This window comes from Clarias gariepinus, chromosome 14 (genome assembly GCF_024256425.1).
Source record: "Clarias gariepinus isolate MV-2021 ecotype Netherlands chromosome 14, CGAR_prim_01v2, whole genome shotgun sequence".
NCBI classification, from domain to species: Eukaryota; Metazoa; Chordata; class Actinopteri; order Siluriformes; family Clariidae; genus Clarias; species Clarias gariepinus.
This window is the reverse complement of record NC_071113.1, coordinates 2,781,379-2,794,602: the sequence shown is the minus strand read 5'-3', so window position 1 is coordinate 2,794,602 and position 13,224 is coordinate 2,781,379. Positions and strand designations below refer to the sequence as shown.

At 38.5% G+C, this 13,224-nt stretch overlaps 1 protein-coding gene across 2 annotated transcripts; it reads right to left on the bottom strand.

The window, feature by feature from the left end:
• Positions 1–8,724: 8,724 nt before the first annotated feature.
• LOC128541542 (G2/M phase-specific E3 ubiquitin-protein ligase-like) lies at positions 8,725–12,383 on the bottom strand. 2 transcript variants are annotated; one of them, XM_053512012.1, is made up of 12 exons: positions 12,207–12,383; positions 11,811–12,114; positions 11,646–11,731; positions 11,500–11,552; positions 11,352–11,385; positions 11,116–11,189; positions 10,938–11,030; positions 10,534–10,847; positions 10,263–10,441; positions 9,846–10,018; positions 9,413–9,627; positions 8,725–9,261 (listed from the first exon to the last, which is right to left on the bottom strand). In XM_053512012.1, the coding sequence occupies exons 1-12, from the start codon at positions 12,270–12,272 to the stop codon at positions 9,026–9,028; spliced, it is 1,827 nt and encodes a 608-aa protein (XP_053367987.1). In that variant the 5' UTR covers positions 12,273–12,383; the 3' UTR covers positions 8,725–9,025. The 2 variants fall into 2 exon arrangements, with proteins under 2 accessions (XP_053367987.1, XP_053367988.1); XM_053512013.1 differs by having other exon boundaries at positions 11,670–11,731.
• Between the last annotated feature and the right edge of the window lie 841 nt (positions 12,384–13,224).

The following is a 13,224-nucleotide window of genomic DNA, read 5'->3' as shown; positions in this document are numbered from 1 at the left end:
CACTTTTATATTCACCATTATACTGTAACTGCCGCTTACATCCCTCCCGACGCTAATGCCAAGCTTGCTATGAACGAACTTCATGCAGCCATCAGCAAACAACAAACTGTTCACCTGGAGGCTGCTTTTATTGTTGCGGGGGACTTAAATCACTCCAACTTAAAGACAGTACTCCCTGAATTTCACCAGAACGTTTTCTGTCACACCAGAGAAAACAAAACTTTAGACCATGTATACACAAACATGGCTGAAGCCTATAATGTGGACTCCCTCCCCCACTTGGGACAATCAGACCACCTTTCTTTGTTCCTTACCCCTAGATACTCACCCCTCATAACTGTGTGCAGCCATCAGTGAAGACCATCAAAGTGTGGCCAGCGGGGGTAGACTTCACACTCCAGGACAGGTTTCTACACACAGACTGGACTATGTTTGCTACTCAGGCCACCTGTGGCTCTCACACGAACATTGACAGCTATACTTCCTCTGTTCTGGATTACATCAATACTACCATAAACAGTGTCACAACCCAGAAGCAGATCACTACAACCCCCAAATCAGAAGCCATGGATAAACATGGAGGTGCGTCTCTTACTGAAGGCACACAACACTGCCATCAGATCAAGCGATGCACAGGCCTACAGCACTTTCAGGGCTAATCTGAAAAGGGGCATTAAAAAGGCCAAACACTGCTACAAACTAAAGCTAGAGGAGCACTTTTTACACTCTGACCCTCGGCGCATGTGGCATGGCATCCAGGCCATCAGCAACTACAAACCCAGTCACTCCACTCCCACAGCCACTAATGTCTTCTTTCTGAATGAGCTTAATGACTTTTATGCTTTCTTTGAGGAAGACAATAAAGAAAATGTCACCAAGATCGCCTCCTCACCCGACCACTCACCCATCACACTAACATCTACAACGTGCACAAGGCTGCTGGACCAGACAGTATCCCTGGGCGCGTACTGAGGGCATGTGCAGAGCAGCTCGCTGGGGTATTCACAGACATTTTTAACATGTCCCTTTTCCACCAGCGTGCTCTACCAGCGTGCTTTAAATCTACCTTAATTGTGCCAGTGCCAAAACACTCTAGCCCAAAGTGCTTAAATGACTACCGCCCTGTAGCACTCACACCCATCATTATAAAGTGCTTTGAGCGGTTGGTCCTGAAACACCTAAAGGACTCTTTTCAATCCTCACTAGACCCACACCAGTTTGCTTACCGTGCCAACAGGAGCACAGATGATGCAGTCTCCATAGCACTGCACTCTGTACTTACACACTTGGACAATACAAACACCTATGCACGACTGTTGTTGACTTTAGCTCAGCTTTTAATACTGTTTTACCCTCTAAGTTAATCACCAAACTTAGAAATCTGGACATTAACACCTCACTTTGGAATTGGATTATGGACTTTTTGACCAACAGACCCCAGCATGTTAGGTCAGGCAACATCTGCTCCACTACCGTCACACTCAACACTGGCGTACCACAGGGCCGTGTGCTAAGCCCCTTCCTTTACTCCCTCTTTACCCACGACTGCAGGCCTGTGTATGTATCTAACAACATCATTAAGACTGCAGACGATACTACGGTGATCGGCCTCATCAGCAACAACGATGAGTCTGCCTACAGGGAGGAGATCAAGCACCTGGCCACTTGGTGCACAGACAATAATCTGCTCCTTAACACCAATAAGACCGAGGGGCTCATTGTGGACTTCAAGAAAGGAAGACGAGGTTCACATCAACCCATTCACATCAACGGGGTGGTTGTCGAGCCTGTCTCATCCTTTAAGTTCCTGGGGACCCACATTTCGGAGAACCTATCCTGGTCCACTAACACCTCTAGCCGTGTCAAGAAGGCCCATCAATGCCTATTCTTCTTGAGAACACTTAAGAAGAACCAGCTGTCCTCAACTACTCTGGTGAACTTCATCTATCGCTATCGCTGCACAATAAAAAGCATCCTAACCAACTGTGTCACAGTTTGGTACAGAAGCTGCTCTGTTGCTGAGCGCAAGGCACTGCAGCAGGTGGTAAAAACTGCCCAGCATATTATAGGGACTCCACCTCCAGCCATTGAGGACATTCAAAAGAGGATTACTCTCACTCCGCCCAAAACAGTTTTTTCTCCTGCCTTTTGGTAGGCGCTTCAGGTGTGCCAGGTCAAGAACCAGCAGACTGAGGAACAGCTTCTTTCCCAGAGCTGTCTTTTTATTGAACTCTGCCCCACACTGACTTGCCCACCCCTCACACACCCCTATACTCCTCCCATTACACTATTTACACTTTACACTATTTAATATGGACTGCACTACAATGTACATACCTGTTTTAAAATACAAATATCCATGCACAATATATTTGTAAACTTCTGACTAAGTATATACCACTTGTAAATTTCTGTACATTATGTTTATATCCACCTGTATATGTCTACTTGTAAATTCCTGTCTATAGAGAATAGCAATCTGTACATTATGCTCATATCTATTTGTAAATTCCTGTCTACAGTTAATAACAACTTGTATATATTGACCACCCACTGTACATTTATAGTTATAGTTACTTGCAATATGTATACTATGCTTACATAATATCCTGCACATTATGTACATATCTATTTGCAAATTTCTGACCACAGTTAATAACAACTTGTATATACGGCTCATCCACTGTAAATTTATAAGTATAGTTACCAGCAATCTGTATAATATCCTTCTGTAATACAGTACCCATAGCTTCTCCCTGCACATATCCGTCTTAAGTGTACTTAGAACTTATACCTTTATCCTGCACTTTCTGCTAATTGCACTTCTGGTTAGACCTAAACTGCATTTCTGTGCCTTGTAGATTAAAGTTGAATCTAATCTAATCTAATCACCTTGGTCCTGGAGGAACGTTGTTTTCGTTTCACTGTGTACTAACTGTATATGGTTGAAGTGACAATAAAGCCTATTTGAACTTGAACTTGAACAAGCACCAAATGCTTTATGTGAAATGCAGCATACCTCCAAAGGTTTCACACCCTTCAAGCTGCTTTTCACAGCTGGCCATCCAGTCTACTGGATGTAGCTAAGGAACAGCCTTCAGCAGTTAGATGGGTAATTAAGCTTGTGTAAGAATTTCAGACCAATATTATGGTTCTCCCTATTGTACAACACAACCTGCAGAAAGTGCAGGAAAGGTAGAAGCAAGCTTATGACTGGCCAGCCTCGTGAGTTCAAGGTGGGTGATCGCATACTGCAGCTTCTTCCCTGTGCTATGTGTAAGTTTCTGGCCCATTGGCAAAGACCCTTCATGGTTGTGGAAAGAGTCGGGCTAGTAAATTATCATCTGCAACAGCCCAGAAAGCACTGAGTCATATCATATTAACCAGTTGAAACAGTGGATTAAACCCATTTTTGTTCCTCATCTATTGACTTTCAAAGCCACCATCTGGTTTATCAAGGTGAGGATAAGCTTGAAGCTGGGAGCAGGGTTGGTGCTGTGACAGCGGGCCACTCAGTGCTGGCTCTTCTCCTGCACACAACTCCAAACTCCAACAACAAAAGATTCTTTGTAATAATGAAAAATCCATGCACTTGTGTTTCAAATTAAGGATTTATGTTAAATCTACTTTTACTTCTCTTTCTCACACTTTCAGACTTTCCAGAAGATGCTAATCTGTTGATTTTTATGACTTCACTAAAACTACTATGGGGTTCTGATTTGTTTCCAGTCAATGTAACAGTACTCAATATATATATATTTTTTTCCTTTTTACTCTATTATTAGTCAAAGGGTGGCCTTGCATTTATCATTAATTATCATATAGGCAAGGTATACTTTATAAATTAAAATTAAATCAATCTGATTTGATCCATTAAAATTAACATTAAAAAGAAATAATTCTGAAAATTTCTATAATGTAACTATTAAATGAGAATTAAAGTATCTAAATGTTTATTCGTTATTTTATGATTAATATTATAAGCAAATACATTCTGTATGGTGGTACGGTTGCCTTGCTTCTCCCGGGTCTGGGTTCAATTCCTGGCTGGGTACGATTCCTGCCTATGGGTGAATGGAGTTTGCATGTTCTCCCTGTGGGTTTCCTCTGGATACTCAAATTCAAATTTCAAATTCAAATTTTATTTGTCACATACACAGTCATACACAGTACGGTATGCAGTGAAATGCTTAATGCATTCCCCAATTACCTGTAGTGTGTAATTGAGTGTGTGTTTGTGTGCCAATCCAGTAAGAGTCCAGGGTGTACCCCGCTTGTGCCTTAAGTCTCCTGGGATAGGCTTCAGGCCTTCGTGCCCCGTTATACAGGATAAAATAGTATAGACGATGAGTGAGTGAGTATACTCTGTATCTAATCAATAATGATGATAATGATAATAATAGTAAGTAAATTTATAAGCATTCTATTTTAAATGTGGTTATTGTGACAATATACGATGAAACCTCGGATTGCGAGTAACATTGTTTGCTAGTGTTCCGCAAGTCAAGCAAAGATTTTTAATAAATATTGACTTGAAAATCAAACAAGTCTTGGTTTTACGAGTACCGAGTATTATGTAACATGCTTGGGCTTCTTGTTTTGATGCAGAGCGTCACGTGGTTTTTCTCTCTTTTGCGTTGCGGAATTGTGGGTAATCATCTCCCTTGCTGGGTCTCTCACTGGTATAATCAACATCCGTGCATGCATGCATTGTTTACTATAACACTGTGACCACATGTGTGCACGTAAAACATCTTTTATTTTTTGTCTGTTACGATTTTTTTCAAAGGTAAAGTTCAGGTTAATTTGCCTTATTTTTACTTTACAGCAGTGATTTTATTAGAGTCTTGCTTAATCGAGTGTCATTCGAAAGAAATTTCTTGGGGTTTTTTTTCGAAAAAAACAGTGTTTTTGTTGGGTTTGCGCGTGTGTGAAAAGAGTGGAGGAAGGGTAACTGTGTAAGACGAGAAGGAGGAGAGGGGGAGGGGATCCTTACTTTAGCTTCACACACCCACACACACACACATACACATTCGATTTGGTTTAGGAGTGTTTTGAAATGCGAGCGGAATGAATTATGCTCGTAATCCAAGGTTCCACAGTAATTCTATTGTTAAAAGCAAAATAAAAAATAAATTTCCCTTTAAACTGGATTTGAAATGAATCAGTCAAGATGTGATTGGGGTCTAGACTTTTAGCTTTAGCTGCGTACTTGCTAGGGTTAATTGTGTCACGGTACATAAGGTCATGCCCACGGTTCGAGCCAAGTCCTGATAACCTGCGACTCCTCTTTACATTTCATTCCACGACTTCCGTTTTGCCACCTCATTCACCGGCATGAGCACACCTGCTTCGTATTTCATTCATCACTTTTTACTCTATAAAACTCGGCCACGAACAACCATCCCATGTTACAGTACATCTATGCCAAGTTATTTTTTGTCCCTGGATAAGTTTTTGCGTGATTTGGATTATTCTCTACGCTGACAGATATACCATCTTTAATCTTTTGCTTACACTTCTTGACCACTACACTGCCTCAATCCCTAGGACAACCGCTACTCGGATTACAGGTGTGTGTTTCCTGATCCAAATTTGATCACCAGCGCTTCAATCCACAATTCGCTCCCACTCTTTGCATCTGATACGTACAACAAACGCTCAGCGCCTTTTGATCTCTGATCCCTCTGCATGCTACTCTTAACCTGCACGCTGGATTCAGCAAGTGCATAGCAACCCAGATTCTGACACAGCCACTCTCTCACCCCACCTCTGATTGTGCCCCAATTGCTGATTCCATGCTTAAATTTCTCTGTTTTCCTTATCTGGCATATTTCTCATTAAAATCATTAAACTCTGATCTGTTGTATCTGCTTTTGGGTCCTCCAAGCCTGCGTTGCACGGTCAGTTGTTTACGTTTTGTGTGTAGCGCGTTTATTTTACTATGTGTATGGATATCGTCGCAACTGGTGTCCGTACATACAACAGCCAGACACTTTTCAACCTAAATAACCCGGTTAATGATATCCACGATGAGCTGCGGGAAAAGCTATGCGACCTCGGCTTGCTGCGTGAACCAGGCCTCGAAGCCTCGGCGTTGCCTGATGCAGGAGGCCGGAGAAAGGGTCATCGGAAGCGGTGCGCGAGGAAGCGGAAGCGCGGCAAGAAGGCGGGAGTACGGTGGCCCTGAAGTGCAAAACAAATTACCAAATCTGAAACAAAAAAACAAAACCCAAAACAAAATAACAAATTCAAAACCAAATTAACAAATCCGAAAACAAAAAAACAAAACCCAAAACAAAATAACAAATTCAAAACCAAATTAACAAATCCAAAAACAAAACAACAAAACCCAAAACAAAATAACAAATTCAAAACCAAATTAACAAACCCGAAAACAAAATAACAAAACCCAAAACTAATTTGCTATTTTGTTTTGGGTTTTGTTGTTTTGTTTTTGGTTTTGTTATTTTGTTTTGGGTTTTGTTGTTTTGTTTTCGATTTTGTTGTTTTGTTTTTGTTTTTGTCATTTTGTTTTCGGATTTGTTAATTTGGTTTTGAATTTGTTAATTTGTTTTCCGTTTTGTTAATTTGTATTGCACTTCTCGGCCAGATATAAACCGGAAAAGGTAGGTATAGTTGGAGAATGAAATTCTTATCGCTGATTGGACGAGACATCTGTCACTCAAGATATACAGGAAGTAGGAACTTGTTTCTCTATCTTTGTTTCTTGTGTGTTCTGCTTCACTTTAAACCATTTTTTCAAGAAAATAATGAACTTTTCCAGTAGAAAGCAAGGAAATGGAATTTATTCAAAGTTACTTTGAGGACGGACACTCGTATGCCGTGATTTTGGATATGCTGATGGAATATCACGGTATAAAGATTAGTTTGCGAACTCTAAAAACACAACTGAAGAATGCAGGTATGTTCCGAAGACAAAATTATTCCAGTTTAAACGATGTCAGGAATGCCATAAGAGCAGAGTTGCGTGGACCAGGACAGTTGTTCGGTTACCGGACAATGTGGTTAGCGCTTCAGCAAAAACACAAGTTGCGTGTTAAACGTAATAATGTTATGCGGTTGCTGCAAGAACTTAACCCACGCGGGACAGAGCAGAGAACACGTCGTAGATTTGTACGACGTTCTTATCACTCCATGGGACCAAACTATCTGTGGCATGTGGATGGGTATGATAAACTGAAGCCATTTGGTTTCGCTATATCGGGATGCATTGATGGCTTTTCGCGACGTGTCCTGTGGCTTATTTGTGGACAAAGTAACAATGATCCAGCTGTTATTGCACACAACTTTCTTACCACTGTACAACGCCTTGGCGTTGTCCCTATGAGACTACGAACCGACTGTGGAACAGAAAACGGTACCCTGGCAGCAATACAGTGCACTCTCCGTCATCACCATACAGACTACTATGCAGGCTCAAGAAGCCACATGTATGGTACATCAGTGAGCAATCAGCGCATCGAATCTTGGTGGTCCAGCTTTAGAAAATTAAGGTGTGTTAATTTCATATTCTTAAGGAAGTCAGTAACGTGATCATTTGTTTGACGCATTAATTTTATTATTATACATAATACAGTATACAGTATGCCACAAAATATGCAGTACTGAAATGAGAAGATAAACAATATTACCTGGTCATCTGTAAGTTAATTCTCCTGAAAGAAACTAACATACACAATATTTGCGTGTTGATGTACCACAGTATGCTCAATGTAAGTGTTCGAAGTGTGTGCAGGGCCTCGCTGTAGACAGTGTTAATATCGTTCACATACTGTAGATTCTCAAACATATTACAGAGCAAAGGTCGCTGCAGACTCCTGCAAAAGGAGACCGCGAGTTTATATTGTACTGTATATTTTGGCCTATACCGTCCATTGTAACATTTATTTAAATTAAATATATTGTCTCACACAAAATTCATATATAGGCCTATAACTGAGGCCTATAGGGCTCAGTTCTGGATAGACCTCTTTGGAGATCTCAGAAATGAAGGACATTTCAACGGCAGCAACAAACACCAGTGCCTGCTTCAGTTTTGCTTCCAAAATATTCTGCAGGCAGACTTGGATGAATGTGTATCATTTTGGAATAAGCACAGGATTAGGCCCTCCAGACTTGCAATGTGCCCTGGGGGGATACCAAATGAACTGTATTATCTACCACAAAGGTCAGCAAATATCTTAATTTAATATTATTAATAAGCTTGTTTAAAATACACTACACCTACAAAAGTCAATTGTGTACAATATAAATGTCTGCTAAATGCACCTTCTTACAGGTCAGGATCAAGGGACTGTGGCTTTGCTGTGGATGAAGTCGTGTTAGGTGCTTTTCCTGAATCAAGGTTGACAAATCAGTTATGTGGTGATGAAAACATTCATGAATATCTAGAATTTGTAATGGAACACAATCAATTACACTGGCCAGAGAAATGGGAGGAAGCATTACAACTTTACTTCACAATGAAGGAAACAGCAGGTCTCTGAACATACGCATTCTTAAAAAGATTGTAGAAATCACTGAGTGCAACCAGAGAACCTTAATCAAAAACGAAACAATGCAGTACACAGAACGTATGGAGCACATCATAAGTATTGTAGTCATAAAAATAAAAGTGAATCATACAATTGAATACACAATAAAAAAAAATCAATATTGTCATTTCTGTTGCCCTTAGTTCTTTGCTTCTGATTACAAGAATTATGAAGAGTTTCATCCTGCCTATGGACAGGATTAATGCGTTATTAAAAACTCTCACTGTTGAAAGAGTAGCTGTCAGGTTAAAACAAGTGGAGTAAAAATGACTTTAACCTCATCCATGGACTGCATAAAACTCTTTGCAATTCTTGTAATCATAAGCAAAGAATTTTATACAAAATAAAAAGTGAGATCAAGTGTCAAAGAAAGCTAACCAAAAGGAAAAGTTTTTTTTTTTTGTCTTATGACCATGATCCTCTTGATGTAAAACTGATGCAATAAGTGTGCAACAAAGCAAGGCTTTTTAAATACATCCAAAACCTGGAGAATTTTGGATTCCAAAATCCATCTGTTTCTGAAAAAGACTGTATGTGTCTAAAAGTGGTAACTTGAGGGTGTTTGTGCATGTATTTGCCATCGGAAAGGGTGAACTGGCAAGAAACACAATGGATGGGAGTGGTGTGAGTCCAGCAGGCGGAAGTGAAGTCAGGCCAGTAGCAAACATCAGCACATCCTTCAGTAACACTTCAGTCTGGTGTTCTAAAACGACAAAAAATGAATTATGAAATTTGCAAAGATGAATCTGAATTTTTATAAAAGAAAAACGGCTTACTTTCATCTATTGGTTAAAAGATTTCTCAAGTTTACCAAAAAAACAGAACATCTTTTTGTTAAACTACTAATGGCAAACCTTCACAGTCGAGGAGATAGTCTGACCAAAAGCAAAGTGTCTTGGATTCTTTTTGCCTCTGGTTGCTACCTGCTGGGCTGAGTTCTGGTTTAAATAGGTCTTCCAAATTAGATGCTGTCAGCTTCTTCTCAGTGTGGTAAAGAAAAGGAGTCAAAACATGGGGATGCTTCTGGAGTGCTGTTAGAAACTCTAGGGTGGAAAGTCCATCTTTAAATCTGTTAAAGCAATCAGAGTTTAGTTTTTATTATTTTTTTGTATATTAACAGGCTTGTAAATATTTTGTATTCATGCATTTAACAGTAAATTGTTTAGTGAAATAGTAATATTGTGAAATACTGTTAAGACCAATGCAGTTATAACTTTATATTTGTTATAAATATTAAACATTTCCCAAGAATGTAATGTATATGTGTATTTTTGTAGTGAAGTGTACCTTTTAATTACACTGTGGTTTCTGTCAATCACATACCACTTGACATATTCTTCCACAATCTCATGTTTCTCCTCAATACTGTTCACACGTCGAAAACATCCAGCAGTCTGAAGCAGGGTGCTGTTTTTTAAAATCAGTTCTTGTAGTGACCCCAAAGTGGCTGCATTCTTAATCTAAAAAGAAAATTTGATTTGGTTAACATTGTTTAGGTTCAAGCAGGAAAAAGGAAAAGGAATTATTTCACTTCCTTTTTTCTTTCTTGAAAATGGAAGTGAAATAATTCAAATAAGTGAAATTCATTCAAATTTATCAAATACTTAAAAGCAATTTTGTCTTAGATTTGCTACTGATAATCCTAACACTTAACTCAAGTGATTAGTAGCAAGGTTACTAAAATACTTATGTTTATTACCATACCTCTTGCAGCGCTTTCACTATACCCTCATCTGTGACATCTTTCAAAGTGGCACTGAAAGTGGTTTGGTTTACAATGTGGTTTACCAGGTCTTGTGAAAGAAAATGGGGCCCTGGTCCTCCATGAACTATTGACACAGCAATCATTTTTCCTGCCAAGAAATACTCATCCTCCCTAACAGCTGTCATAGAAAGTAAAGCCAAATCACACACTAAATAGGTTTGTTACACATACTGTATGACTTAATAAATACACTTTATGTTAAATACATACCAACTGAATTGTATACCAGGTAACGACTACTGGGAGGTCCATCAAAAATGGGGCGATACTGTAGGCAGCTCATCAGCAAAGTAAGAAGTTCACGTCTTGGTCCACCTGTATCAAGACCCTCTTCAAATGTGCCAGCATCATCAGAGAACTTAACAAACATGTCAGTGAATTCTGAGTATGAGACACGTTTAAATCCTCTGACTGCCCCATCCCACACATTGGATCTTATGATGTTAAATCTGCTGACACGTTTTCGATCAATGGCAAGAGCCAGATTTGAAATAATGTCAGGAGCTGTTAAACTGCCTTGTACCCTAAAGAATGAAAACCATGAATGTTAAATCTATGTAATCAGTGTAATGTAGGTTTTGTATTTGGCAAACCAGCATTTTTTTGTAGCTTACTCTATTGGCTCTGGGAGGTCAAGACATTGTGCTGTGGCTACAAGCTCATCATCCTCTTCAGTAATCACAGGTGCATACACGTCCATGTATTCTCTAACAAAAGAGAAACATATTTAAAAAGAAATGCATGAATTTATCACCCCAAATACATAACAAAAAAATAATAAAACAAACAAACCTGTAACATTGGTTTTCTTTTGCAACGTGGTCTGAAATACTTGGACGGTCATCCTCTGAATCTGAGAGCATTATCTTAAACCCAAAATCAAGCCTTATCAACAGATGTAATTTTATATTAAACTGTATCTACAGTGTATTAAAAAGGCACCACAAGATATGACGAGGTAGGATACAAGGATCATACACAGGTAATGTTAGTCAGACTACTAAGTTCAAACTACTGATAACACTAACCTCTACAACACTTCCTGGCGATGGTTCCACATCACTAAAGATAGAAAAGAAACAGATTTAATCAGATGTTTATCACACTTAAGCACTGATATACAGTATCCCATTTGTTCTGTTTTAATAATGAACATAAGATTAAAAAACAACTTACATTTTATTATTAATACGTTCTTCTGGTGTGCTTGTATGCCTGGGTCTTATTGGCTGAAAGAAGACTCATAATAATTAGTTTATACAAATATACAGTATCAATTTTTAACAATTAAAAATCTATTTAATTCATTAATCTTATTTTACCAGTGTATCTGCCAGGTCAGATACCTCAGTATTCCGAGTTCTTATGACAACTTCTGTTTCTGATTCTGAACTGAGAACCTCTTCCCCTAGACACAGAACAAACCATGCTACTACACTTAACATAAAAACTTAAGAGAAAAAGTACATAAATTCTATAAAACTAACCTTCAAAGTCCTTCTTTCTGCAAATAAACAAGTTTATTCTTGAATATGGCTTTCCAATTTCTGTTCTGTAGTCTTTCAGTGTAAAGGGCCTTGCTGTCCCTGGAATGTTAATGACATTGGAGCCATCTGGGTAGAGAAGTACGTAGGGTCCTTCCTCCATGTCTTTGTTAAAGTCTTTTATTTTTTTTTCAGCCATCATAAGGATATCATTTGCATTTACTTGTGGATCAATGAGTAATGGGAGTGTTTTTCCTCTTTGTGGTTTTAAGCAACCACTCTGTAGACACATTATACCAACATTAATCTGTAAAAGAAAAAAAAGTATCAACAATTTAGTAAATTTGCTATTCACAATTGTGTGAATATCCTTATATATTTATTATATATATACTGTACCTGTACTTTCTGCTGCTCTTGTTTGCTTCCTCTTTTCTTGCCCAATGAAAAATTTGTTCTTTCCATAGATTTTAGTTTTCGGTATTCCAAAAACTGATTTAAAGTGGGCGCAGATGAGTCTACGCCCCTGCCTATGTAAGAATCTAATAATCAACTTTGCTCACAAACTTTCTCTTTCTCTCTCATTCTCATATATATATATATATATATATATATATGCACTATTTACAATTTTTGTAAATATAGTGTGGGCCATAACTTTCCATACATAGGAAAAATACAATATTTTTAACATGTTTATTTTATGTTTCAGATACCCTAAAAATATGACAAAATAGCAACGAATTGAAATCATACTGATGGCTAGGTAGAAGTCGCATGGTTGAAACAAAATTTAACAAAAATCATGAAATAAACAGTGGGTGAAACATATTACAATGGTAACCATGTAGAGCATATTATATGAATAAATAGTTTTTTTAATAAAAATATTTATTTCCCTTATGTACGGAAAAGTATGGCCCACACTGTAGAAGACACGTTAAATCTATGCTATGCATATTTAGTCAAATCAGGAAACTTTTATTGTCATATTAACTATAGCAGTACACAGTAAAATGAGACAACGTTCATCCAGGACCATCGTGCTACATACAAACACAGAGCTAAGGACTAAAAAAATAGTATAACCTAGCCACATTTAGCCTATGCTAATACCTCTAACATCCGTTGACTCCGGAGTAGTCGTTTTCTGCTGTGTCTCTTTTAAAAGCGAAAGATTTTTTCCACAAGAACTGCAAAAATTTGGCAGAACGCCATATTTGAAACCACAATAAGGACAGTACATGTTTGCACACTCATACACACACACGAATCTACCGCTACTACAGTACTTCCTGTATATCTTGAGTGACAGATGTCTCGCCCAATCAGCGATAAGAATTTCATTCTCCAACTATACCTACCTTTTCCGGTTTATATCTGGCCGAGAAGTGCAATACAAATTAACAAAACGGAA

Bases quoted from the DNA above. Each gene is read 5' to 3' on its own strand.
- LOC128541542 (XM_053512012.1), bottom strand. From the start codon at position 12,272: ATGGAAAGAACAAATTTTTCATTGGGCAAGAAAAGAGGAAGCAAACAA. The intron at 12,115-12,206 runs GTACAGTATATA...TTTCTTTTACAG, and splicing joins AAGAGCAGCAGAAAGTACAG to ATTAATGTTGGTATAATGTG. The intron at 11,031-11,115 runs GTTTGTTTGTTT...CTCTTTTGTTAG, and splicing joins AAAGAAAACCAATGTTACAG to AGAATACATGGACGTGTATG.